Genomic DNA, 25653 nt, shown 5'->3' with positions numbered 1-25653 from the left:
ACACGTACTCTGGTATCTTGGCACAACATTGCTCAGTTTCAGCCAAATCTGATGAGAGACAGGTCTTAAAAGCATTACACACCAAAAGAGGAACAAGAATCAGTGAACAACTGACCACTGATATCCCATCTGTAACTCCACTGATGGAAAAACTGAGCAAGCACAATCCCCAACCCTTCTAATAGCAAGAATCAGCTGTCTGGTTGTACAGCTGCTACACAGACACTGAAAATATGGCAGGGGGAAAGGAGTTTCTTTTCTGGGCTTGGTCAGGTCTGAAGGACACTTATTTCTGTGCTGGAAGAACGTGCAGGAGAGACAGAAACTTTACATCATCAAACTTCATTGATTCCCGCTACTCAGGTTTAACTTAGCAACACCACAAAGTGACCAAAACCCAACCAAGTCAACTGGGTGCACACAGAAGGTGGATACTTACTTGGGAGAGGGAAAATTTTAAAAGGGGTGTTCCTGTGAGTGTAATAGTCCATATTATGACACCCAATGGTGTCATATGTCAATGGTGCTGAAAATCCAAGTTGCCTCTTCCTTACTTAAAAAACAACTGGCGGGGTGATTCCTTTGCTGGATGATGCAGCACTGCTCAGAGTACCCGTGTGGCCTCAGGAGGCCTCTTCCAAGAGTTAGAATCTGCCTAAGGCTATTCTGTGTCCCAGGGATGGATACCACGGTGTCAGCTGAAAAACTGGCATATGGCAACTCACTCCTCACAGCTTAAACCTCATGAAGTTGTGGACATTGTCCCAACATTTATTATTAACTAAAATGCCAGGCCTGGACTTATGCCAAAACTGTTCTCTGACAGACCTTTAATGTCTCCTGTATCCTTGGAGAAACTAATAATTTTGTTAAAAGATATACTTGAAATAAAAATATTAAAAAAAAAAAAATTAAAGAGGAATCCGTTAATGACAAACACTCACAGGAATGCACATATCCAAATGGGATGATGGATAAAAACAGAGTCCTACAAATAACAGTTCACAGTTGCAGTCTGCTGGAAAAATATTCAAAGCCAAGATTGTATTTTAGATATTTCTTGAAAACTGCATGCAGTACATACACATAACATCTGCTGACATCACAATAATTTGAAGAAAAGGAAGAAGCAGTAAAAGCACTTCACAATACAACAGATAACATGATAAGCCAAGATTAATAAGACGATATTTATGAACTAATTAATTAACTGTACCTTGAAAAATAATGGCTCCTCAGGAAGGGGGCTAACAGGGAGGGAGGTTGTGCTACTAGCTGGACTCAGGTCCGTACTCTGAAAGAAAAGCACACAGGAGTTTGCATTTCCAATCAAGTTCTATGGACAACTTTTTTACATTTTGGGGGAGAGGGGGATGCAACCGCTTGAAAACAACATTGAAAATCCAACAGAATTAGACTGACAACTGCAACTTGTACTTTATTTGCTTGCAATTAGTTCAAGTATTTCACAAATGAGTAAATACTGAAACGCATGCACAAATACACAAACATACTATTCATATTTGTTCATATGGAAAAATGCATTCATCTCAAGAGAAACTATGACATAAAATTTTAAATTATTTTTGGGGTGGCTCAATAGTATATTTAGAAGGAAAAATTAACAGGAAAGCAATACATCGCAGGAAAATGTTAGGTTAAATGTTTAAAAAAAAAACCCCATTCACATGATACACCTTACAAAAAAGAACTATTACAAGAAAAGAAACAGTGAAGACCTAAGTTATTAACCAAAATAATTCAGTATCCTTCAATGGATCTGTCAAGTCAAAATGCTTGGAACATTGACCTAGAACTCCCACCCTTTTCAGATCACATTTCAGTAACCCGTTGGTTAGCATGGTCATTATTTTTATAGATGTGACAGATATTAAAATGACTGTGTATCTCTCAACAATATAGAATCATAATAATAACAGAAGAACAAAATCTGGAGTTTAAAAACATATATAAACAATATCATAATTGTTCTGGAGAAAATTAGAACAATGCTACTTTCCTAAGTGCAAACACCACGACCACCAATAAAACAGAAATGAAGAATACAAGAAAAATCAACAAGTTTGCATGGTCTAGCAGTGCATTCCTTTTCGCAATGTAGCATTGCAATGCAGAATGATTTAATAAATTCAAATTGTACACTTGACTGATCCAATAACTGTTTTTGCATCACTATGAATCTACTCTAAGTCCTTTGATAAACCCAAATTCTACAAGTAAAGTACACCATTCCACCCAGCAATTTCTAACAGCTTACAGTAATTTCATGACCATAAGGCGCACCGGACTATAAGGCACAACTCCTGGAAGTCAGCAAAATTCGCAACTTTGTAGTTCATGTAAGGCGCACCGGACTATAAGGCGCACTTTTTTTTGCAGCGAGGTTCCACCCCCAGCTCACCCCGCGTGGTTGCTGGTTGAGGCCCCGCCTCAACCCGGTAGCCATTGGGCCCGCCTCTATCTGGCGGGGCCGGGCTATGCCTGCCACTGCTCCTTGAAGCCGCCCCGGGGCCGGGCTATGCCCACCGTTGCTTGGCCCCACCTCCCTGGGGCCGAGGCATGCCCGCCGCCGCTCCATGCCACCTCCAAAAGGCCAAGGCATGCCTGACGGGGCACCGCAGGCCCCTGGGGCCCCCTGCACCTGGCAGCCGCGGCCCCACGTCCCTGCCTCCGCCCGGCAGCCGCGGCCCTGCTGGCTCCCCCCGCAGCTCGCGGCTCACACTTCCGGGTTGGCAAATTTCTGAACTTTTGCCCATATATAAGGCGCACTTCCAGGTTCAGGCGAAAATTTTAGTCAAAAGGGTGCGCCTTATAGTCATGAAATCACTGTATTCATCAGAAGATGTTTCTGGAGAAACACTGCATTTTACTCAGTCAATTGGTAGGAAATGGAAAAAGGTAAAAATTTTGGTATGAAATCCCTGTGTCAAATCCAAAACAGAGTACAGAGATTTCAAAGTTAACATCCACTGGGAAAATATGAGTTAAATTAGGTATCTATCAGTTACACCACAGCTGAAAGAAAAGACAACAGTTACTTGACAATTAATAGGGATGTAGTAAATAAGAAAGAAGGGGGTCATGGTAATTATATCCTAAGAAAGAGACAGGTAATTTATAACCACCAGAACACAGAGATGATGTTGAGGAATGAAGAGGGATTACAGCATGTGAGAAAGCCCCTATCTTTGTATAATCCACTGTATTCAGAAACATTACAAATTTTAAATCTGATTCCTGCACCTGATCATCAAGAAAACTGGCCAATAATATTTACAAAATGAAGTGAAACTTAGTTATTCTACATTAAACACAAAGTGCAGATAAAACTGGGCATTTCTGTGGTATTTCTGTTTTGCCTCAAATGCCAGCACCTGAGCAGAAGACAATTTGCCTTTTAGTTTACATAGAATAGAAAAAAAAGCAAACATCAAGTATCTGATTTCCAAACCAAATCAAATGCCCTAATCTGTAATTAAAATTGTGCAGGATGGCAGACCCATCTTTAAGCATTGAAACAGCATCACTACGAGCTGCACACTGTCCAGAGATAGCAGGAATCTGAGGAAGGTTTAACAGTCCTGAGGATGACACTTGGTGTTCTCACAAAACATCTCAGGGCACATCCACAGGCTGGCCTCAGAAAAACATCTGCTCTTTCACAATGACTGGACAGGAGCCAGCCCAGGCCTGATGTCACACAGATCTGGCACCATGCCTGAACCAAAAAGGCTGTTGATCAGGAGGGGCACTATGACTACATGGCTTCTGGACTGAAAATAATTTGAGTATGGCCAGAGCACTGGCAGAAGAGTCTATGTCTGCCTAGAGCTGTCCAAATATACATACTCTCAGTGGCCCCTCCAACACCTTCAGTAATTTCCTTCTCTGAGGAAAGCAGAGCAGTATCTGTGCCTGTGTAAATTAATTATACCCAGTGGCACTAACACAGTTTATTACAGTGGAGAATTGAGTGAAACAGCACCAAAAGGGTTGTTTCTCGAGCTATTAAAAAACCCAAACCCTTACAAGCTAATCACTGCTATGAAAGATGTTGATAGCTTGCCCTCCTGAAGCGATATACTAAGAATTTCAAACAACACCATACTCCCCACTTAAATTTGCTCTCTGTGGTGTGTTTATCATAATAACACTTTGCAGTCTAAAGTTCCCTATATAAATATATATATTTTTTTAAAAATCAAAAAAATCTCTCTGAGGAATTTACTCAATGGGGACTTTTTATTTGATGTTGTCTAAATCAATTGTGTTCTCATAAAAGCACTCACTTCGAGTCCAACATAAACCTGATAGGTTTTAGTTATAAATTAACCAGAAGATGTTATACCATTAGGCTATAATTATATCTTGTAAGTCTTCACAAAAGCTAAATAAACATAATTTGTATCTTAATTCAAAATATTAGACAAATTTAGGACACCTAATTTTGCAGTATTTTGCTGTGCAACTATCATTCTAGCATGTATTTTTTATGCACAAAATGCACAGCTGGGTTTTGTTGACTGAACTTTATCCATGTGTCACTGGAAACATCTCAGTTTACTAGAGGGCAGAAAATCTACACAGCTTTAATCACCTAAACATTTTCAAAATACCTGAATACCAAGCAATTTAATTTCTCAGAACAGCTCAGAAAAATACTACCTTGTCCACGCCAAAAAAAACCCTGCAAGCATTTATCTCGGTGCTTTTAGGACCTTTTTTTGTTTGTTTGGAACAGGCTACTAATATCCAGAGAACTGACATTATTAGAATTTTATCAATAATTCTTCCATGATTGCAAAGATCAATGTTCAAGTTTTATTCTGATTTCTAGAATCAGTCTATATATACACCATCCTTGTGCAGTTGAACAGGTACCTTGGTGTCAGTGACAGGCCATGCTAATAATTTATCCTTGGAGAACAATCTTAAAACTGATGAGGAAGTTCCCTAATAATGAAGCAAAGAAAGAAAGCAAATCTAAGAGAACAAACTTCCCATTTTTACATCCATTTTGGAGATCCAAGGTCAGGATGACACTGTTTGATGACAAATTCTCATCATTTGAGCTAAATGAAAATGAAAGCAGCTGTTCTACAGCTGTTTTAAAATAGGTACAGGTTCGCTTTTGTTTTTTTCCCACTTTCCGCAAAGCAGAACGTTTCACAAACCTACATAACAATGTAAACTGTCTAACAGCAGATTAGAAAATGTAGTCAGTGGCTCTCCAGCAACGCAGAAGATAAGGTGTGCGCACAGTGCTAGAAACATACTCCTTTGAAAAGGTCTCTATATTGAAGAGTCATCTTCCAGTCTTCAGCAACTCTTCTATAAATGAAAGTAGATTCACCTCATAAATTCACATTTTTCTTACTACAAGCCCTCGCCTTTAATCTGATGTTCTTTAGGAAGTGGTCTATCTGTCAAACTTTGTTAATTGTGCCATAAAATAAGGACTGTCCACTGACAGAAGCCAATTTCATTTGCTACAACTGCTTTTCAACAGGGCTAAACACAACAATGGTAGCTGGCAGACACTGACTTCTCAGGAGATCAGTATCGCAATTTATTGATCTAAGGAGTTAATACTGACAGAGAAAACCTTCAGTGGATATTAGAGCTAGAGATTCAATAAATCTTTATAATAACTGAAGAAAAGACAATCTGTGTACTTTATAGCTTTTTCTAAGGGGTAGCGGATGAATGCTGAAGTGACTTTCAGAGTGATAGTTTTAGTTGTATCATAAGTTATGTCAGAAAATATCATTTTATAATCTAGGAGTTGAGTAGAACTAGGAAATTAAATAAGTGCAGTCAGCAAGCTCAGTAGTGACATTTTGATATACTGAGGGTAATCAAAGACCTGCAAATGGATTTATTAATGGGTCTGCACAGCATCTTTATGAAATATTGTACTTAAATATCATTATCCCATTTTATCCATGGAAGTGAAAAAGAAGGGAAAGTGATTTGCTCAAAGCTATGAAGGGAGGTTAAAAACAAAGACAGAATCATCCAGTTATTCATCCAGGGCGTTCAGTGCTCTCCTACACACTTTTGGAGTGCTCTGATTTCTGTAATTTCTGTATTATTTAATGTATGAAGAGGTTTTGCTCATACATATACTTCCTGCAAATAAATTTTCTATAAACAACTGAGGCCAGAAAAAAGAAAATTAGTTTAGGTTAAAAAAAATAGTAGACACACAATAAAAGCTTTCACCTCCCACTCTGTATCAGGTTTGAGTAACATCCCCCAATATCTCCCATCTCTCTCACTAAGAAAGAAGTGAGAGCCTCCTTAAAATGTGTTTTGTAATATCTATGAATACAATTCAGGTGGTTATTTATAAATCCATGTCATGTCTCCTTCCTTAGAAGCTACAGTTAAATATTCTTACTAATTACTAATGCATGCAATTAACAGCTGAGGCATTTAAGTATTATTTTCCACTATTTGCCTGGAGCTTGCCGCTCCCGTAGCTAGGAAGGCTGCAAGGGTCTTGCATCTGACCTGAGTTATTGTAGCTCCCATTGCAGGGGTGAAACATAAATTACAGCTGCTGCTGTGTCTTGCTGCCTCTTTTTATGCTACATGAGGTACAGACGGCTGAGTAAGTTTTCAGTGGTTCAATCACCTACTGATTCTCAACCAGCAATTAGCATACAGGCGGACAGATTAGTCCTGATTCCTCTCACAATCTAAGCAAAGCCCATCCCCTGGGGAAGCTGGGAAATTTCACCTCTTAAAATATAAGATACTGATCTGTCACTTAGCAGTATTTGTATGTCCAGTACTGTTTATTTTAGAAGAGTCTGAGTTTTCAAGTAGTCTTGTAAATCTAATACTTTGCACAATATTTTTCCCCTACCAAGGAGGGGTTAGTATGAAGAATATTTTTTTGACTGTTATTTATTTCCACTTGGAAAAATAGCTGAAAAGATGCTCTTTCAACCTTCTTATTAGGCTAAATCAATTATAAAGCCCACAACCAGCAAGGAACATAAAGCGTACACAGTTTGTTGAAGGGCTACTGTGTTTGAAATAGTTTAGACTCAGACTATATTTTCCACATTGTTTTATATCTAATACAAACTTAATTTACTCAAATATTTAAATTTACCATGTTACCTCTCTTCTCCTTTTATTAATTGCAGAAGTGTAAGAATGCCAAAGCAAAAATTACTATTATTCTCTGTTTTTCAGTAATGGCAATATGAAACTCCTTAACATAAAAATAAGTTGGCAGCTAGGACAAGGACAACACCTTAATAAAAGTCATGAAATTTGTAAACAAAGTAGAAAGATAAACTATTCAGAATGGGAAGCTTATAATTGAGTGCATGCAGAGAGCGGAATAAAGTCTAGTTTTATAAGCACAGAAATATCACATTTCTTACCACAGACAATGAAATACATGTAATTACATAATTCATGCATTTATTTAATGGCAAATATACCTTTCTTTCTGCTCATTATTTTCACCTGGACTTTATCTTGCTCATCCTCCCAGTCTATCTTTTCTCCCAGCTGTCCTCCACAAAACTCTATGTAATAAACAGAGACATAAGTTTCCTTGTCAGACAACTTCCTGCCATGGAGAGGTTACAGGAAGGGTCCATCAATATGAAGGAGAAAACCATTTTTATCTTTCCATTGCAAATTCACTGTAAGTTAATCTCTAAAAATCCCTTTCACTTCTATTGCAAGCAGAATCTAATTTCAAAACTAATTTGGACAATGACTTTGGGGTTAACATCTCTTTGAGAACAGACCTGTGGGATCATCAATGACTGTCACTCTCTCAGCTGGGACTGCCACCATGACACATGAAATTAAATGCAACTCCAGTCATATTTTTATCCTAATGAAAACCAGGGGGTTGCTTTCACAGATGCAAATGCTTTGTTGACAACACAGTGGAGAACTGATTTCCTTAAGCAAAACTCTACTCCCTCTTCAGTTTCTATTGTTTCTTTCATACTTCATTGACTATACTATCCAGCCTTGACATTTTGTTATTGTATATTCCTCCCTAATAATATCATATAAAATCAGCTTCTTCTGCTCTTTCAGCAGGCAATTGAGAGAACCAAGTGCTCTCCTGGGATTTTAATCTGCAGGCTGCCTATTTCAATTGTTTTTCCTTCCTTGCAGGAGATCTTTCAGGTTCAAATGCACACTTTTTTTTTTCTCAAACTGCTTTCAGCTTTGTAGAAAATATGACAGTTGTATCTCACAGTAGGTTCAGTGTGGTTTTTTGGGTTTTTTTTCTTAACTCTAGTCACAAAGTCACTTTCTTTCACCAAAGCCTGCATCACAGCACTCAGAGTAACTACCTGATACTCCACAGCACAGTCATAATCTGAATCTGAAAGAAAATGTCTGGTCCGCATCCTCTCATAAGAAGAGGCAGAGAACCTCTGGGCTCTCCCAAACTTCTACATCCTCCCTGCATAGAGATGTACTGTTTTCCTGCACTTCCAAATTAAACACAGAACAGAACCAATCAATTAATCAAACTGAGAAGGGTCAAATCAGAGAACAGGATTGACTCCTCTCCCTCCTTACACACCCAGGCATATTATGCATCCTTACATAGCATAACATACTGGGACCAAGATACAAGGTGGAATTGAAAAGGACCAGATATCAATACAAACAATAAATGCATCTACAATTACATTAAAGAGGACAAAAGTATAAACAGAATTTACATTTATTTCCTGCTGAATATGGGGGAAGCAACTGCCTTCATGGGTTAAGAAAAAAATGCTCCCCAAACTAGGTTGTTCTCCAAGTTCCTCTGAAACACCCACAGAAAGCCACATTGTTGAATTCAAACATGGATTTAGGTTCAGCACAACAGTTCCTATGTTCACAATTCACTGCTCTCCATGAAACTCTGAAAGATGTCTTTTTTAAGGGTTCCTTCAAGACAAAAATATATTTGTACTTGCTATTAATGAGTATCCTTAAGGCACACATTTTAACACACACCAAACTCACATCCCACACATTCTGTACTGTCCAGTATATCCCTTTGCCAATAAATACATTGGGATCTAGGTGGTATCTTGGCCAATATTTATGTCAGTTAACTGACTGCAGTTTCCCTGACTTACAGTGTTTTCCTCTAAATGAAGACAATGTTTCATAATACTGACAAATCTTATTTTTTTAAATCTGAACACAAAAAAGCCAACCTGACTTTCATTAATTATTTTCTGCTAAACTGTCTAGCTGTTTCCTCAGTTTATTTTACTTTGTAAGCACCATGGACAACTTTGCTAGAGTTTCACAACTGTTTTTTAATCTGAGGCTATGTTTTATTTTTCTGTGATTCCTAAAAAAAGATTCGGATGCCTTCAATTGCTTTGCATTTCATTGAGGTTTTAACAAGCTATTTTGCACTTCCTAAATGTTGTGATTGCAATTATTCTCACTTCTTCATCAGTACTCAGAAGGGTTTTTACAATCTCAATATGGAACCACTCTTAACAGGGTATTTCAACTTATTTAGATGCAATAGTTTCTCAAAACTGTCTTGAATTACCCAGAAACAGCTTAAAGGAAAGATTTTAAACATCTGTATGTATCTGCTACTAAATCAAAGAACACAGGCTGTGTGGGTTTTTTCACACTACAAGAAAAGAAACAAGTAACATTTTAAAATTTGAAATATGTTTTTCCTGGCTGCAGCACTTCTGTATAATGTTGATAAAATTAAAAGCTAAAAAATAAGTGAGTTTTGCTATATTATTTACTTTACAATGTTTTCAACAGTAATATTCTTTAATGACTTTAGAAAATTGAATCTATGTGGCATATATATATAAAGGCAATATTTCATCTTCTGAAATGTAGAAATTCTGATTACCACAGACAGTTTCTAGAATGCTAAGCCCACTTTTTAGTTTAAGAAGCAGATTCCAAAGTGAAGTTGGTCAAGGCAAAACAAAAACTCCTTGATTTTGTAAAAATGTGGTATGCTGAGTTTTCACCTTCACACATCAGCTTTCATTCTCAAGGGAAGGATAAGGGTAAGGTATAAGAGGAATCTCAACTCCCTCCTTTCAGAAGGTTTAGCAGAAACTACTCCAACTGCAGTTCTCCACAGTCCTTCCAGCTCCACTTGCTCTCCTGTTTCCCAGTGCCAAACAAGATCTTCCTGTGCCGGGACCCCAGAGCTGCTGCAGCCCTGCAGGTGGGGTCTCACCTGAGCAGAGCAGAGGGTCAGAATCCCCTCCCTCCCTCCCTCCCCTGCTGCCCACACTGCTCTGGATGCAGCCCAGGACATGTCTGGCTCTCTGGGCTTTGAGTGCCCATTGCCAGTTCATGTCCAGCCTCTCATCCCCCAGCACTCCCAAGACTGTCTTCAACACTGTCAGCTCTTCCTTACCTCTTAGCTTACTTGCACAGCATCTCCTATTCCCATTTCTCCTACTCCTGCACCCATTCCATCACCAACACTGGCCCTGTTGTGCCATCCATCTGAACCTGAAAGCATTGCCACCTTCTCTACCCTTCTCCCTCCCTTTGGCCAACATCCATCCCTTTCAGTCTGTATAGAGGCTAATAACTATATTATAATAAATCTAACATATCTAAAGTATATACAGAGTGTATATATATGTATGAACACTTAGATACAAAAATACACACCAAATTGACCTAAGGAATCTTTCTGTAGCTGATGTGATGCAGCTGCCACACAATTAGTTTGCTAATGAAAAGATACATACACAGTGAAGCTGTCAAATAATGACTGTGTGAGAAAGTTGTAGGGTTTTGCTACAGAGAAGGTTAATTTTGACACAACTTTTCAGTCTCAAGCTCTGCCAAGTCTGGGAAGGCCAAGCTACACTGTTTAAAAAACTGACCCTATTTGCAAAGGAATGGAAGAGTAAAAAGCTGCTGTACTAAGGCATTGCATTATTGTTATTTTTAGAGCCCTCTGCTGAGTTTTTTTTTTTTTTTTATTTTTATGTTTTGCAATAGAATTATATACCAAATTTGCTGAGATATCTGAATAGCATTTTATAAAGCCATTAGCAATAAAACATTCATTTTTCATTTATATTATGTCCAAGAATACAAATGAGCATAATTTCTTCCTATCCTTCAAAATTCATAGGGAAAGCAGGGAGGAAAAATTGAACACACCTTTCACATTCATTTAACTACAATAAAATATAAAGATCCTTTCAAATGAAAAACAATTTAAAAAATAATACTGTCTGTTTTCTTTGGAGGTATTGCTACAGGCATCTCCACTACTGTATTTTTTTCAGTTTTGCAATTTCACAAAGCAAGGTTAAGGTACTGGCTCAGTCACCATTGATAAATCAGTATTCCTTGAAACAGCTTTAGTTAAACTACAAAAATAAATCATCAAGAGACACAGGAAATAAGGAGACATGTTAAATTCCTAGGCTCATGCTACAAGCTAGGAGTTTATCCACACTCCCATTATGCCATGGAGCAGCTGGCACTCTGGCTTATCTAATGGCAACCCCTGCACTGCTCCAGCGAGTTACAACTCCTTTTCCCCTCACTTCCACCACTATGATTTTAGCTCTCAGCAGCTGCCACTGCTTACAAGAATCTCAATAGGCTCAGTGATGGTAAAAACAGAAGCTTTTCTTGGCAGAGTCATCGGACCTTTCCCTGCTCAGCACCACAGAGGTGATGGCAGGTGCTAACACCTCCTGGCTGCTGCACAGAGGCTCTGGGCTTGTCACTGCTGCCATCCCACTTATAAACAAAACCTGGTCCCCTGTCTTCTTTCTAAAACCCTCAAGAACTGCAAAAGCAGTTGATATCCAAAAGCATACAGAACAATCCCCTGAGAGATCACAGGTAGCAGAAATACCTTGGGTTTAAATTATGTCCATCAGCAGAGTTGGCCTGAAAAGCCTGGCTCACAATTATTCCAGTTGAGCTCTAGCTCTTGTCCTATTGCTGGTCTCAACATTTAAGGAGTGAGAAGTTCAATATAAAAAATTTCACCTGTCTGCCTTCTCACACCTCTTAAAGTTGGGGCAATTTACTGTGTCTGCATCAGATATTGCATTCAAAGAAGAATATTCAAAAGGAGGTTGCTCTGAGAGGCAAATATTTTTTGCACTGGAATACAGGAAACAGATAAGATACAAGAAACTTTAAGCACATACACTGAAGATGCAAAAACGTATTTGTGAAATACTGCATTTTCAACAGAAGAAATCGATATTGAGGAAATTCTAAAATCAGTATCACCCTTACCCATCTATTTTATTGTAACTTTCAGTTAATGGCCACGGACCTTTTCTGCCCTAAGTCCTGTGTCAATCAGAGCAGATGATGAGGGCCTTTAAAAGCTTCTCAGTTTTTTCTAAAATACAGTACTCACATTGCAATGCTGGGATATTGCAAAGGGTCTGGAAACTGCCCACATAAGATCAGATGAAAAATTCTGCTGCCATGTTTCAATCTTTTCTAGTTTAATGCCTCCTCCATTTCTTTCACTCAGTTCTGATTACTCTTCAGTAGTATAAAGTCTAAATGGTTCCCATATTAAAGGGCAATGCACAGCTGCTCAGAAGCAGTTTTAATCCTTGTCCTAAGCAGAGACAGAGTTCAGTACCAGGAGCTTTGGAAGATGTTGCATTAAACAAAAACCCATTAACACACATTTTTAAAAATAAGAATTTTCCTAATGACTCTTAAAAACAAGATATTAACAGTGAATAAAAATGACTTTTACATTGCTTTTCATCTGCTTGTTTTCTGCAAATTTGAATGTGTCATAGCTAGAACACAGCAAAAAAGATGAAGTCATGTTCTAGCTTTTTAATAGACGCAAGCAAAAATCCAACAGAAAATCCTCATCATTTAAGTATGATTTTCCTGAAGGAACATGAAAATTCTCATAGGATTCTCACTGAATGCTTTAAAAAGGTTTTAGACAGACACTTGAAGTAAAAATACTATATTCAAGAAAGCTACTTGCAGGTACATATTTTTCAGAAGATTTCTACGAAGTGGCACAAAATATATCATTAATAATACTATTAATTTCCATCTGTTTACTGCAAGTTTCCTAAAACAGAAGTAGTTTGTTTTTACAAAAGTTTTTTAAATGCCACTAGGATTCAAGCTGATAGAGACACTGGAAGGACAGGATGCCATCCAAAGGGACCTGGACAAGAAGTGTGCCCTCAGCATGGGAACCTCATGCTGTTCAAGAAGGCAACGTGCAAGGTGCTGCACCTGGGCTGGGACAACCCTTGATGGCAACAGGCTGGGAGATGAAGCAATGGAAAACAGAAAGGTTTAGAAAAGTGGGTTTGTTCAGCCTAGAGAAGACTCCAGGGAGACCTCACTGTGAGGGCCTATAAGAAAAAAGGGAACAGACTTAAGCAAAGCGTGTTGTAATAGGAAAAGCGGTAAAGGTTGTAAACTAAAAGAAAATTGATTTAGCTTAGCTATAAGGAAGAAGTTTCTTACTGTGCAGGTGGTGAACCACTGGAACTGGCTGCACTGAGAGGTGGAGCCCCATCCCTGGAAACATTGAAGGTCAGGTTGGATGGGGGTCTGAGCAACCTGGTCTAGTGGAAGATGTCCCTTCAGCTCATTTCAGGAGATTGGACTACATAACCTTTGAAGGGTTTGGTTGTTTTTTTTTTTTTTTTTTTTTTTCCTTGAACACAGGATATCACAAAATTTCCAAAATCTTCAAAAAGACAAGCAAAGGCCTTCAACAGATGTATGCAGCAGCGACTTATGCCCAACAGTCAGAAATTTAAGTTAGTGATGTTCCTGCTTCATAAGCTATTTGAAGCAGATGAAGGGTACTGCCTGCATGGAGTGTCATGTATAAATGTGGCCTGAAATAGTGAATAATAAAGTTCATTTATGGAATCAACAGCAGTGGAAAAATACCAAGGAAAAATTATGCAGGGAAAAAATGTAAAAATGCAAAAATGCATGAACATCAAAATAGCATTAATAACTTTATTTTCTGTTTTCTATTTTGAGCAGTATGATCACTTCTGCAGTCTAATTTGATTTATAAATAAAGCCGATTAATTCTTTATAGTATAAAATGAATTCAAATTTCAATTCTTATGATAATTTAAATACTTTTCAATAGAAACATGTTTTTCTTCAGCTGCTTCTCATTTAAATCTGAGCCCCAGGTGCACAAATTTAACCTTTATCTTACACCACTTGTATAAGCAAGGCTGAGTTAATCTGTGAGCCAAAGCTAGCCAGCTCTGGCAGGACTAAAGGATCTTCTCCCCCATGGACTGTGCAGGAAGGGAGCTACTACTGCAGTTGGTCAGGAACATGAACATACACAGAGAATGATCTGTTCTGATCTAACTTTCCACAAGAAAACTCTTCACACAATTGCCAGTGTGAAATGCAACTAAATTATTTTAAAACAGAAAGAAACCCACTGCTCTGTAAATGCAAATTGTAACTGTGCAATAAGCACCTCCTCTGGATAAAACCCCCCTCATGCTTTACATTTCTAAAGTAAAATAGAGAAACTGGAGATTTGAAAAGGTCAAAGCCTTTTGTACACCATCATGCAATTCTCCAGCTAAGAGTACAGCATTCTTAACAATTCAGCCTAAGGTTAGCTGAGTGATTATTATCAGAATAATTTCTAAAAATAGCATGAATTGCTAGATGCTGTGAGGAAAGAGAAAAGGGTGTGATTGGTGAAAAACAAGCCTGAAAAAAAGAACTTATGTCTTTTGTGCTTATTTTGACACAATCTTTTCAGCATTTGACTTGCTGAATTTCAGCTGCCTACACAAAGATACACCACTCATTTCATATATTATGTTTAAAGAAAATGTTCCTTATTTTTTCATGTTTTGTGACATGTCGAGTATCAAGTTTTTTTATCCTAAGCATACTAAAGAATAAAATTAACAGCATGCTGAGTGAAAAATAATAAATACTGTGTTGCTCTAGAAGTCTCCCAAATTGAGGACAAAATTCAAGAGTATATTAAATACTAGCAGTAATTTGCATAAGGTACAGTATTCTTTTTAATGCATTAAAAAGTCACAGAACAAATTTGAAAAAACACACACCTCTTAAAAAAAGATCTTCCCTAAAACTCAATCAAGAACTGGAATGAATTGTCTACTTTGCATTTTCTTTATGAAAAATGGGTGGGAGCAGGCTCCTAATGCTGTATGATTGTCTTGTGAAAACAAATCACTTCTCCGATGTGTTTTTGAAGGCCAGCAGACAGGAACAGAGACATTTTGTTTCTGGTTGCCAGGGGATACAGAAGACCACTTTCACACAGTGAATCATCACTGCATTTGAAAAATGGCGTTAGCAGGAATTTCACCCATGTGCGACGCCTCTGTCTCACCTTCAGTGATCCTGCAGTGACCCACGGTCCTGCTGTACGATGAAGGTACTTGGGGGTCTCAATTTTCAATAATTACCTGTGCCCATGGCCTTTAAAAAGAATATACTGCCATTAGCACATCCAAAACTTAGAAGCATGATTATACAGGAGCTGAAAAACTACTCTGGAATAGCAAGTTGTGTAGTTCACAACCTATCCACTTCTATAATAACGTACACATGCAGAGTAACAACATTTGGCATGACTGAAGTCTCTCACGACATGATTTTTACCCAGTTAAATAACAACAGAAGACTTGAAAAACAATGGGACAGCATTTTCTGACAATTTACTCTACTCCAGTGGTTTCAGTCAGCATTGTGATGTGTGGGTTTTGTGCAAATCCACTTGCACACCACATATGGGGATTTCCATAAAAAGCAACATCAGTTGTAGTTAATTTCCATTGAGCAACAGAAACTTGGAGGAGGAAAGGGAAGCCTTCAAAAAATATGAAAAGAACTGTGTCAGACCAAAAATAGACTTTGCTGCTTACTAATGGATTGTGTCAATAAGACAGGTCCTGAAAAACATCTCAGTGGTATACCACCACCACCAAGCTTTGCATCTGACTTTAATCTGTAATTCTGTATACTTTATTTTCAGAAAGACAAATTATACATTTCAGGATACAAAAATTAATAGGAAGTCTTTATTATGTCTTTATCAGTTCAGCTGAACTGCTTGCTGTGATGTGCTCCTGACATGAAGAATCACCTAGAACTGAGAACTAAAGTATTTTATTGGCATATTTTTGTTAGAGAGTGAAAAATCAGTAAGCCAAATACAGTGGCATCCCAATGGTTTAATTGATTCCAGAGCAGTGCACATAATTAATTTCAGAAGTATGATGCAAGGTAAAGTTAGGATGGATTGATATGAGGGCAATAAAAAACATTACATATGGCTTTACAGGGGGTTTATCTCTGAGCCCACTCAGATTTAGTTTCAACAAAACAAGAATTGGCTGTAGAAGATTATGAAATCTCCAAGTTAACCTTTTATTTGACAGATTAATGTAGTCAGATGAGAAAATTCAGTGAAGTGTGAATGAAGCAGAAAAGGACACAGATGTGATGGATGGCACCCAACAGCGTGCTGGTGAGAGAGCCAGGGCATTCTGCACTGCAGAAACCACTCAAGAGTCAGAAGCAGGAGAGACAAACACCCAGGGACACCAAAAAGAACAAGACTGGAAGAAGAATGTCCTGACGTGTGGTTGGCAGGTCTAAAATAGGGAGAATGGAGCAAAGTTTTTTAAGTGAAGGAGATGAGGGATGGACTTAAGGAAAGTCTGATTGGAGAAGCAGAAGCCTAAGCACAGGATCGCCCACAAATCCGAAAGAAACCAATAAAGCAGAAGAAGTATTGCCCAATTTCTTCTCTCTGAAGGGGGCAAAGAACACAAAGAAATAAAGCAAGACAGCATCCTCAATACTCGGTTTGTTCCAGAAAAGGACTTATTCACTTTCACCATGTGCTACACAAAAGACAATCTGAGGCAAAAAAAATACAATTTCATTGTATGTTTTAATATGGCTTTTGCATGTAACCATAGTACTGCCAGATCTGAAAATAAAAAAAAACAAAAAGTGGCACAATAAAGCTTAAAAAATAAAGATTAAGCATTAAAATCAGTCTGAGACACTAGCCAGTATAAAGGATGAAATAATTTCATGTGCTTACAAATTAATACAAAGAAAACAAAACTATATGAGAACAGGCTACATTAATGCAAGTGTTCTTCACCCTGATCAACAATATTTTTGACTAAGGGAAAAAAAAGCCAAACTATGGTTGCATTTCTAGCTATCCATCCATCCTCAGCACACATACTCAAGTACTTATGTTTCACTCTCTAGTGATATTTAAACAAAGCAAAAGGAGTGTTTTCACCTTCCTGCAGGAGCACCCTATAAGAGAGATAGAGATAAGTTATAATGTCTTGTGAGGTACTTTACTGTGCCCAGTGCCATACAAATGCAATTAACCAGGTAATTAGAATGACTGCTTTTCCCAGCAGAACTCACTGTTTGGTTTTTACTCTCAGATAATGCATTGATATTATACACAAACCACCTAGTTTGTAATGGGCCTGGAAGATATTATTTTCTCTAAACCCCAAAAGAAAGTGATATATCAACTTAAGATCAAGAAGTCTATCAGAGAAGGAAATGGAAAGGAGAAACTATGATAGCTATTGATGTATATAACAAAATAAACCTAGTAAGAGCACAAAAGGAAAAAACACCCTCAAGTATCATGCAAAAAAGTGCTTCATTTCTTGCAATGTAACACTAAACTCCTATTACACAAATTACCATGTTTCATTTACATGGTTTTGTTCTATCAGCTGAAGGACAAACATGTAAACTAAAGATGTCACAAATGCTGAAAGATTTCAGTTTGTCTTACTGATTTGGCAGGCATACAATTAAAGTTACTCACATGTCTGCACTTAATTGTTTCCAAGATTAGGCCTCTGGGTACACACAAGACAGCTTGTAATGACACCTACAGGCAGCCTGCCAAATGTTTTTCATTTTAAAGAATTCCTCTGACCTTTTCTTCAAAGCTTTCATGCACCCCCTCTTCTCTGCAGGTCTTTTATATTTAGTTCAGAAAACAGCCTTGAACTGAAGTGACTTTTGTCTCAAGAAATATTGCTGAAGTACAAACCATTTAAAAGTACAATTTCACTACACTTTTTTTACATTCCCTGGGAAAATGTTAGCAGTCTACCTAAAACACTAGCCCATCAAAACCAAACCCAAAAAACTTAGCACATTGCACTACTGAAATACCATTCTGTGCTACTGAATCCATAAGGGAATAGATGTGAGCTGTCAGTGGGAGGAAACTGTCCATTTGCTGTACCATACAAACCAATTTCTACCAGGAAATAAAGAACTTTCCACTTGAATTGAACCATAAAGTGAAATCTATGGATGCATTAAAAAAATTCCTTAAAATGAAATTTTAAGACACCACACCTAGATTATATGGTCTGACATGGAATCTTTATCACCTAGAACTACAGTAGCACATACCAGATGCAAGACTTACAAGGAAAATATTCAGGACAGTCATTCATTCTATCAGGTTCAAACTGTCAAACTGTTTACACTTCAGCTGTGCCTCCTGACTGCTATGTAGCTGACAACCACAGACTTGCGGGCAACTGCTGTGAGAGCAGGCAGGAGATGCAGGAAATTCCTGAAAATTGCACATGACACGTACAGGATGTTGGAAGCAGAATGTGCCCACTGTGCCTGCCAGCAGAGCTATCAGTCCTTATCTGACTGGGATAGATAATATATCAGTCCTTATCCGGGATATAATATATTTTCTGATGCACATCTGGGAACTTAGGAGGAAATTCTCTGAAGATGAAGTGCTACAGCAATTCCTCGGGGGTTGGCAAGGAAAGACTCCGAAGTTGCTTCCAGTTTGAAGGGCAGCCCAGGAAAAGACAGCCGTGCACTGAAGTTCCCCTGTGCCTTGATAGTGGTGACCCTCAGAGCAACAGCAGCAAACAGCAGTTTTGTCCTAATGTCTCTGCTCTTTTCCTACAAGGCCACCATTTTACAAATAGAAGTGTTTGAAAGTTAGACACCTCAACTATCTGATAATGTTCTTCAGTCTCAAAATGTGGGCAAAATAAAAACAGACACAAGAGATTTCACAAAACATATATTAATGTTGTGAAAACAAAAAACAACCATAAAGCTTTCTTGCTACAGATCAACATTACTCGGCAGTCATTAGCAGGCTTGTTTATCCAGCACACCATGACTGTTCTTCCCTTGCTGTTCTAATGCACTACAGAGATTAACTATGACTCCTTTTGAAGATGAAAGGGGTTGCTACCAAGCCTTGACTGCTGATCTGAAGCCAGAGAGTGAGACTGCAGGCTCAGTATCTCAGCTCTGTGCTGGCTGGAAAGCAAGCTTTACCCGATAGAGTAATTTTTCATCCCAAGTGACCAGCTTTCTGGAAGCATCAATGAGAAGAGGGCAGGATGCAGGAGCACAGAAAGGAAGCCTGCACCAGCAAAGTGATGGAGATGGATGGAGGCTGCTGGACAGACCACACAGACTGAGGTGGTTAACGTGCTCATTTGCACAGGCAGACTTAGCAACACGTAAGCATCCAGTCTGTCTGTAACAGGTATGATGAAGCCACGGCTTCACTCACTGCAAAGGAGGCTAGAAATGGTTACTGGTACCAGTACAGTCATGGCAATGGCATTTCATCTGATTAATACTGCATGTTGCCTACTCTAACCATCATCCTTGAATCCCTGACAGTTAGGCTAGAATATACACCCCTAATGCATATGCATTTTTAAGTGCAGATATCTGTAAGCTGGTCTATATAACAGATGTGCAGAACACTAATCAATGGTTTTTAAGTTGATTTTTTTTAAGTTTATAGTTCCCTTCCTTGAAATTACAATTCCACTTAAGCAAAAAGCATTCCAGATGAACTGCCCCCTTAGTGATAACTACAGGGAATGAAAGAAACTGTGAAAGCATTAATAGCAGTCTGAAATCAAAATTAAAGAATGTGTAATGTGTAATGTGTATTTCTTTGCATGCTTCTCAGAAGTTATGAGATTTCTTTAGAACCAAAAGAGGTCAAGGGGAAAAAAAAGTCCAAGTTAGTACAGTAAGCCTTCAAAGCAAGCAGCCTCAAGTGAACAGACACAAATCACAGGTTTCAGAAGAGGTTTTGGTGCTCTAATATTTTTGCCCTATACAAATTGCAGGGAATAATTAATTGTAAAGAGGGCAAGTTTAGAAGCAAACGGAGTCTAAAGACCTGAAAGTCTCTCTATTTTGACTGATTCCTCCAGGATGTCTATCAGCCCTTCAAATTTGCTAAAATAAGACTTCGGCTCAAGTATCAATCACGTTATTCAAGCGCTTTTGGTTAGTGCCAGGGAAACAAAGAGGGTATGCCAAACTGATTATTATCCTCATCAGTGCAGATCAACTCAAACTGAATAATAGCTGCTTCTGCTGAAACTGACTGAGCAAACACCTTCATTCTGCTGCTTAGCTAACCAGCACTTCCTGATTTGTGTCTGCAAGCCTTTCAGACTCTATGCTATGGATAGAGACAGTAACATAGACATATATCTTGTTATATCACAGGACTAATTAAATTGAATGCCAATGAATTCATTTTGACAAAGGTCCTATGATGCAAAGAGCAAATAAATGGCCCTAAAATCAAACGCCCCATTGCTGATGCAGTGCTAATCTTCTATTTGCCAGCATCTCAAATCAGAGCTCTACCCACACAATCTTTTTTCACTCATATTGGCTTTAATCACTTGCTCACAGACCACAAACAAAGAACTTACGCAGCAAAATGAACCATAAGAGCAATGCAAACATATCATTGTAATATAAACACTTTCTCCCTGAAAAAGACATTTTGCAGAGGTTACAGGCTAAATTAACAAACAAAGAGAATTAAAGCCAGCTCTATAAAGCTGGATGGAAAAAATGAGGAATACAGCAGCACTACATGTTTACTAGGCACTATGATGAGAATATAGTTTGATATCCTGCTATCTCCACATGGCATTAGAGTCTTCTGTAAGATATTGGGATGCTTTGCACTGAACTTTCAAAATTTTAAAGTGGTAATTTAAATTATTGTTGGCACTCTCTGAACAGCAAAAACAAATAATTGATAACTACCCCAGAAGCGTCATGGAGCAAAAAGAGCCAAAAGGAAGAGACTATAAAGCACTATAACCCCTTCATCTCCTGCTCAGCTGACAAAGCAGCTTGCTCAACAAGAAGTTAGTGAATGCTATGTTGCATTTTTCTGCACCACATATGGTGAACAAGTTTTAAGGAGTGACAAATTTTGAGCTCCCAACTCAAAGACATAACCCTACAAGCAGTAGAGGAAGACCATGCTGATTCTCAGCTCAGCAAATCCAGATACTTGTAAAGCTAACATGAAGCATGCAGCCTGAACTTGAAAAGGATGATTAGTTAGCCTAAGCTCTTTCCAAATTAGTATTTCACAATATCATAATCACACCAATTCTGTCAGGCTTTGGCAGGACACTCTGCATGGTTCCTCCCAGGGCTTGGCAGTCTGTTCTTCAGCACCTGTTTCCTGTGAATTGTAAAACTCCTGTTATCTCTCAGAGGACCGTCAGAGCTCTGTTCCCAGCATTCTGTGTTATGGATGTAGCAGAGCCATTTCTCATACTCTTCTTACTCACAAGCAGTTCTGAATTTCAAAAAATCTCTCTTTGTTTACACACTAACAGAACTTAACCATTAGAGCAGAACCAATCCAAAGAGCCCAAATAAAGACTTACACAAACACACTACAATATATAAAGACCATGAATGCTATTGACTTCTTAACATGACACAAGTAGGTCTGAAAAATGTAAGGAGACAAAGAGAAAAACTAAGAGCAAATAGCTTCCATTATGGGACGCTCTGATGCCCTAGAGGCTCTCTCCAGTGCTTTCAATTGTTGATGGTGGTCTTGAGCATATATTAATTGTTTTGAATTTCAAGGACAGCCCAAGAGGCATGTCAATTTAGGTTTCAGGTGTCTGATACAAATAAAAAGTACAAATATTTGGGACAGATGCTTTCGCTCAGAGATTTTTAAGAGCTATATCTCATTTAAAAACTTATTTCTCCTTTTAATGTTTTTTTTTTTTTTTTTTTTCCTAAAACACCTTTTAATGTTAAAGCCATTTATAAACTTTTCGGTCATCAAAATTTCCCATTCTACATGTGACACTAGTTTATCAGGAAAAAAATGCAATACAATTCAGCATACATGCACGCACAAGGAATGCCATATTAAATTCAATAAAACCCAACAGTTGGGAGTACTTAGTGCGATCATCTACACAAGCCATTCCATCCCTGTCTCATGTTTAGGGATACTCATGACACAAGCTCAGGAGAAATAGTGTGAATGAAGTCCTTAAATGCAAAACTTTACAATAAATTCCTACAGAGGAGGAGAAAGGCCTGGAAAGAAAGGCAGAATAGAAGAAAGGAAACCAAGTTCCAGAAATTTTCTACCTTGCAGCAAGGCTTCTTAAGAAAACACAGGTTTCCAGAAGGAAGCAGAGAATTGATTCTTTTAATTAAACGACTTGGCTCCCAACTATTTGTAGCTGTTAATATTGTTATTAAGACTTTATTTCCTTATATCATACATCCCAATTTTTAATATTTGTACTGGGATTATACAGCAAGATTTTGGTAGAAGGGAAGGGCACTTTAGGGAGATTTTTGTGAGAAGAAGAGCTAATGCCAGCCAGCTCCCAGACAGACCCACTGCTGCCCAGATGAACCCATCAGCAATGGTGGTGGCACCTCCAGGATAACAGATTAGGAAAGAGTAAAAAAGGCTGTGCAGCATCTGGAAAAAGGAGGTAGAATATCTGAGAGAAACAGCTCTGCAGACAGCAACATCAGGGCAGAAGGAGGGACAGGAGATGCTCTAAGTGCAGGAGCAGAGATTCCTCTATGGCCTGTGGTGAAGCCCTTGGCAAACAGCTGTGCCCCTGCAGCCCACAGAGGTTCACATCAGAGCAGACCTGGCACCTGCAGTCCACCCTGGACTATGTGGAAGTTCCCTGAAGGAAGCTGAAGCCTGTGGAGAGTCCACACTGAGCACTCCACTCTTGCAGGACTGAACCTTATGACCAGAACCCATGGTGAAAAAGTTCTTGAAGCACTGCAGCTACTGAAGGACCCAGGACAGAGAATTCTGTGAAGGACTGCATCCTTTAGGAGGGACCCCATGCTGGAGCAAGGAGCAGCAGAGATGAAGTGTTATAAACTGATCACAACCTCTATTCCCCATTCCCTGCATCACTCAGGGCTTGTGTGGGGGGCAACAGGAAGAGGTGAGAGGTCTCTGAGCCTGTGAAGAAGCGAAGAGTAGGGGCAAGGCGTTCTTAGTTTTTCAGTGTTTCTCACTGTTCTACTCTGTTAGAATAATTGGCAATGAAATAAAAGGAATTAACTTTCTCAAGTTAAGCCTGTTTTGTCCCCTTCAGTGATTAGTAAAAAATCTCCTTGCCCTTATTTGTATCCATGAGCTTTTCAATGCATAATTCCTCCTGTCATGTCCATGGAGGGGACCAAGAGTGGCTTGGTGGACAACTGGCAGCCAGCCAAACTTAGCACAAAAGAATATTGCACCACGCCAAAAAAAATCAGCCTTAAGAACCTGCAGAGTTGAATAAATTCTGATTTGGTGTGAAAATATTAGAAGAGGCCCTCTTTATTTGGAAAGCTCTTTGACAAAACTACAAACAACAGGTGTCTGCTTTCACCATCAGCTACACAGTAGGTAACAACAAAATTATATTTGAAAGGAACTATGACCAAAGTGGATGCAATATCGAGCATCATTCCAAGGGAGAGTACCTGGACAGATGGCCAACTGTGCATAAGTGAAATGGACTGACAACTTGATAAAAAGGAACATAAAAATAATACATATACAATTCCAAAGACTTGAGATACTGTTCCTCATGAAAAATGAAAATTAAAGGCACTATTTAAGAAGCATAATGTGCGAAAACTAAACATTAAAATGATGAAGTTTGAATCAAAGTGCAAATATGAACCTTCATAACTCATCAACTGAATCAGAACTCATTTCCACCAGCATGTATCAGGACACAAGTCTTGAAAAACTACTTTTAGAACTCAGACCCTCAACTGCATGTTTACAAAGCTTTGTTAGAGTTTCTGGAGAGGCAACAATGACTGACTGCATAGTGAACCACAAAACTTCTACAGGAGTCTACAATAACAGAATGAAAAGACCAGGCCCTCAAGTAGTTAACTAAAACACTGTGCACACAAACACAAAAAAAAGAATCAAGTCTTTCAAACTCTGTCTTATTTCAGAAATTCATTGATTTAATAATGAGTAAAATAATCCTGCACTTTCCACCTCAACATTATTAGCAACTGCAATCATCTCAATTTTAGGTTAGTGCAAGCCCAGGTAAGTATTCTCACACAACTGCATCTTACACAGAATTTACACAATATATACAACATACACAAACATTAAAAAAAACATCATCAAAATGCATGACAAAATGCAGATGCATGTCATGTAACTTCCATAAGTTATATACCAACAATAATGGAATCAAGCTAATGGATAATGTGACATTGCCTTGACTCTGACTTAAAAGAATAATGAAAATTCCAGTTAATGTTTCTTTTCATAAACACATTCAAAGCACATTTAAAATCCAGCTTCTACACATAAATCTGCTATCACCATACTTCTGCTACATATTGTACATCTTAGGCTATATAGCTTATGGTTATTATTTTTAATTATTTTGTTCAAGAACAATATAACTGGAAGACTTCCCAGGATTTACTGGCTATAGCAATAGAGCCCAAGTCCTAGGCAGGTCAGTTTTCACTCCTTCTTGACTCAACTATCAATACTAAAGCCTTATGTCCTGTAAAGAAGTTATAAAGTAAATGATGCAATTATAATTATGCTACTTTTAAAAAGACATCTAAATACCCTCTGTGGAGCAACATCAATTGTGCAAATGCCCCACACATTCCTTAACCAACTTAAAGAGAACATCTTACTTCTTCACCAGAAACTTGCTTGGAGGAAAGACATAATTTTCCAACAGAATAAAAGGAAATTTTCTTTCTGAAACATAAGTGGAACATCTACATACGTGGACATCTACACCCACTTTTTAATGCCAATATCTGGTGAAGGACAGTGACCTTAACAACTATGATAAATAACATACTCAAAGATTGATAGAAGGGGGGAAAACTATACATAAGAAAATGCCTCTAGGTTATAGGAACAAAAGAGGGGAGAAAGGAAGGAAAGAGTCAAGCAGCTGCCAGTGGCTTTGAGGGACATAAACATCCAAGAAATGATCTTAAAGCTGATCTGCATTATATTAGGAGAGGGAAATCAATAAAATAGGAACAAATACTTGCATAAAAAGCAGTCCTAGGAATCGTGACTCGAAAGGTTCCCTTGGCAGGACACATGAGCCTACAAGCTTCAAATCACAGGGTCCAGCACAGGAGGCAGACTATAAAGGGAGGCTTTCTGTTTCTTTTTAGTTCTGCTTGATGCCAAACGCTCCTAGAAATTCCGCTGGCAGTCTCTACATTTGTAGTTAA

General features: G+C 38.4%; 1 protein-coding gene across 3 annotated transcripts in view; it reads right to left on the bottom strand.

The window, feature by feature from the left end:
• CCSER1 (coiled-coil serine rich protein 1) overlaps positions 1-25653 on the bottom strand; it is a 633466-nt gene that overhangs the window by 321694 nt on the left and 286119 nt on the right. For all 3 annotated transcript variants that reach the window (XM_033060782.1, XM_033060784.2, XM_033060785.2), the window contains exon 7: positions 1217-1294. In XM_033060782.1, coding sequence (XP_032916673.1) covers positions 1217-1294 — 78 coding nt within the window. The remainder of the gene's footprint in view (positions 1-1216; positions 1295-25653) is intronic.

The sequence above is a fragment of the Catharus ustulatus genome, chromosome 5 (assembly GCF_009819885.2).
Source record: "Catharus ustulatus isolate bCatUst1 chromosome 5, bCatUst1.pri.v2, whole genome shotgun sequence".
Taxonomy (NCBI): Eukaryota; Metazoa; Chordata; class Aves; order Passeriformes; family Turdidae; genus Catharus; species Catharus ustulatus.
This window is presented reverse-complemented; position numbering and strand designations above follow the sequence as displayed.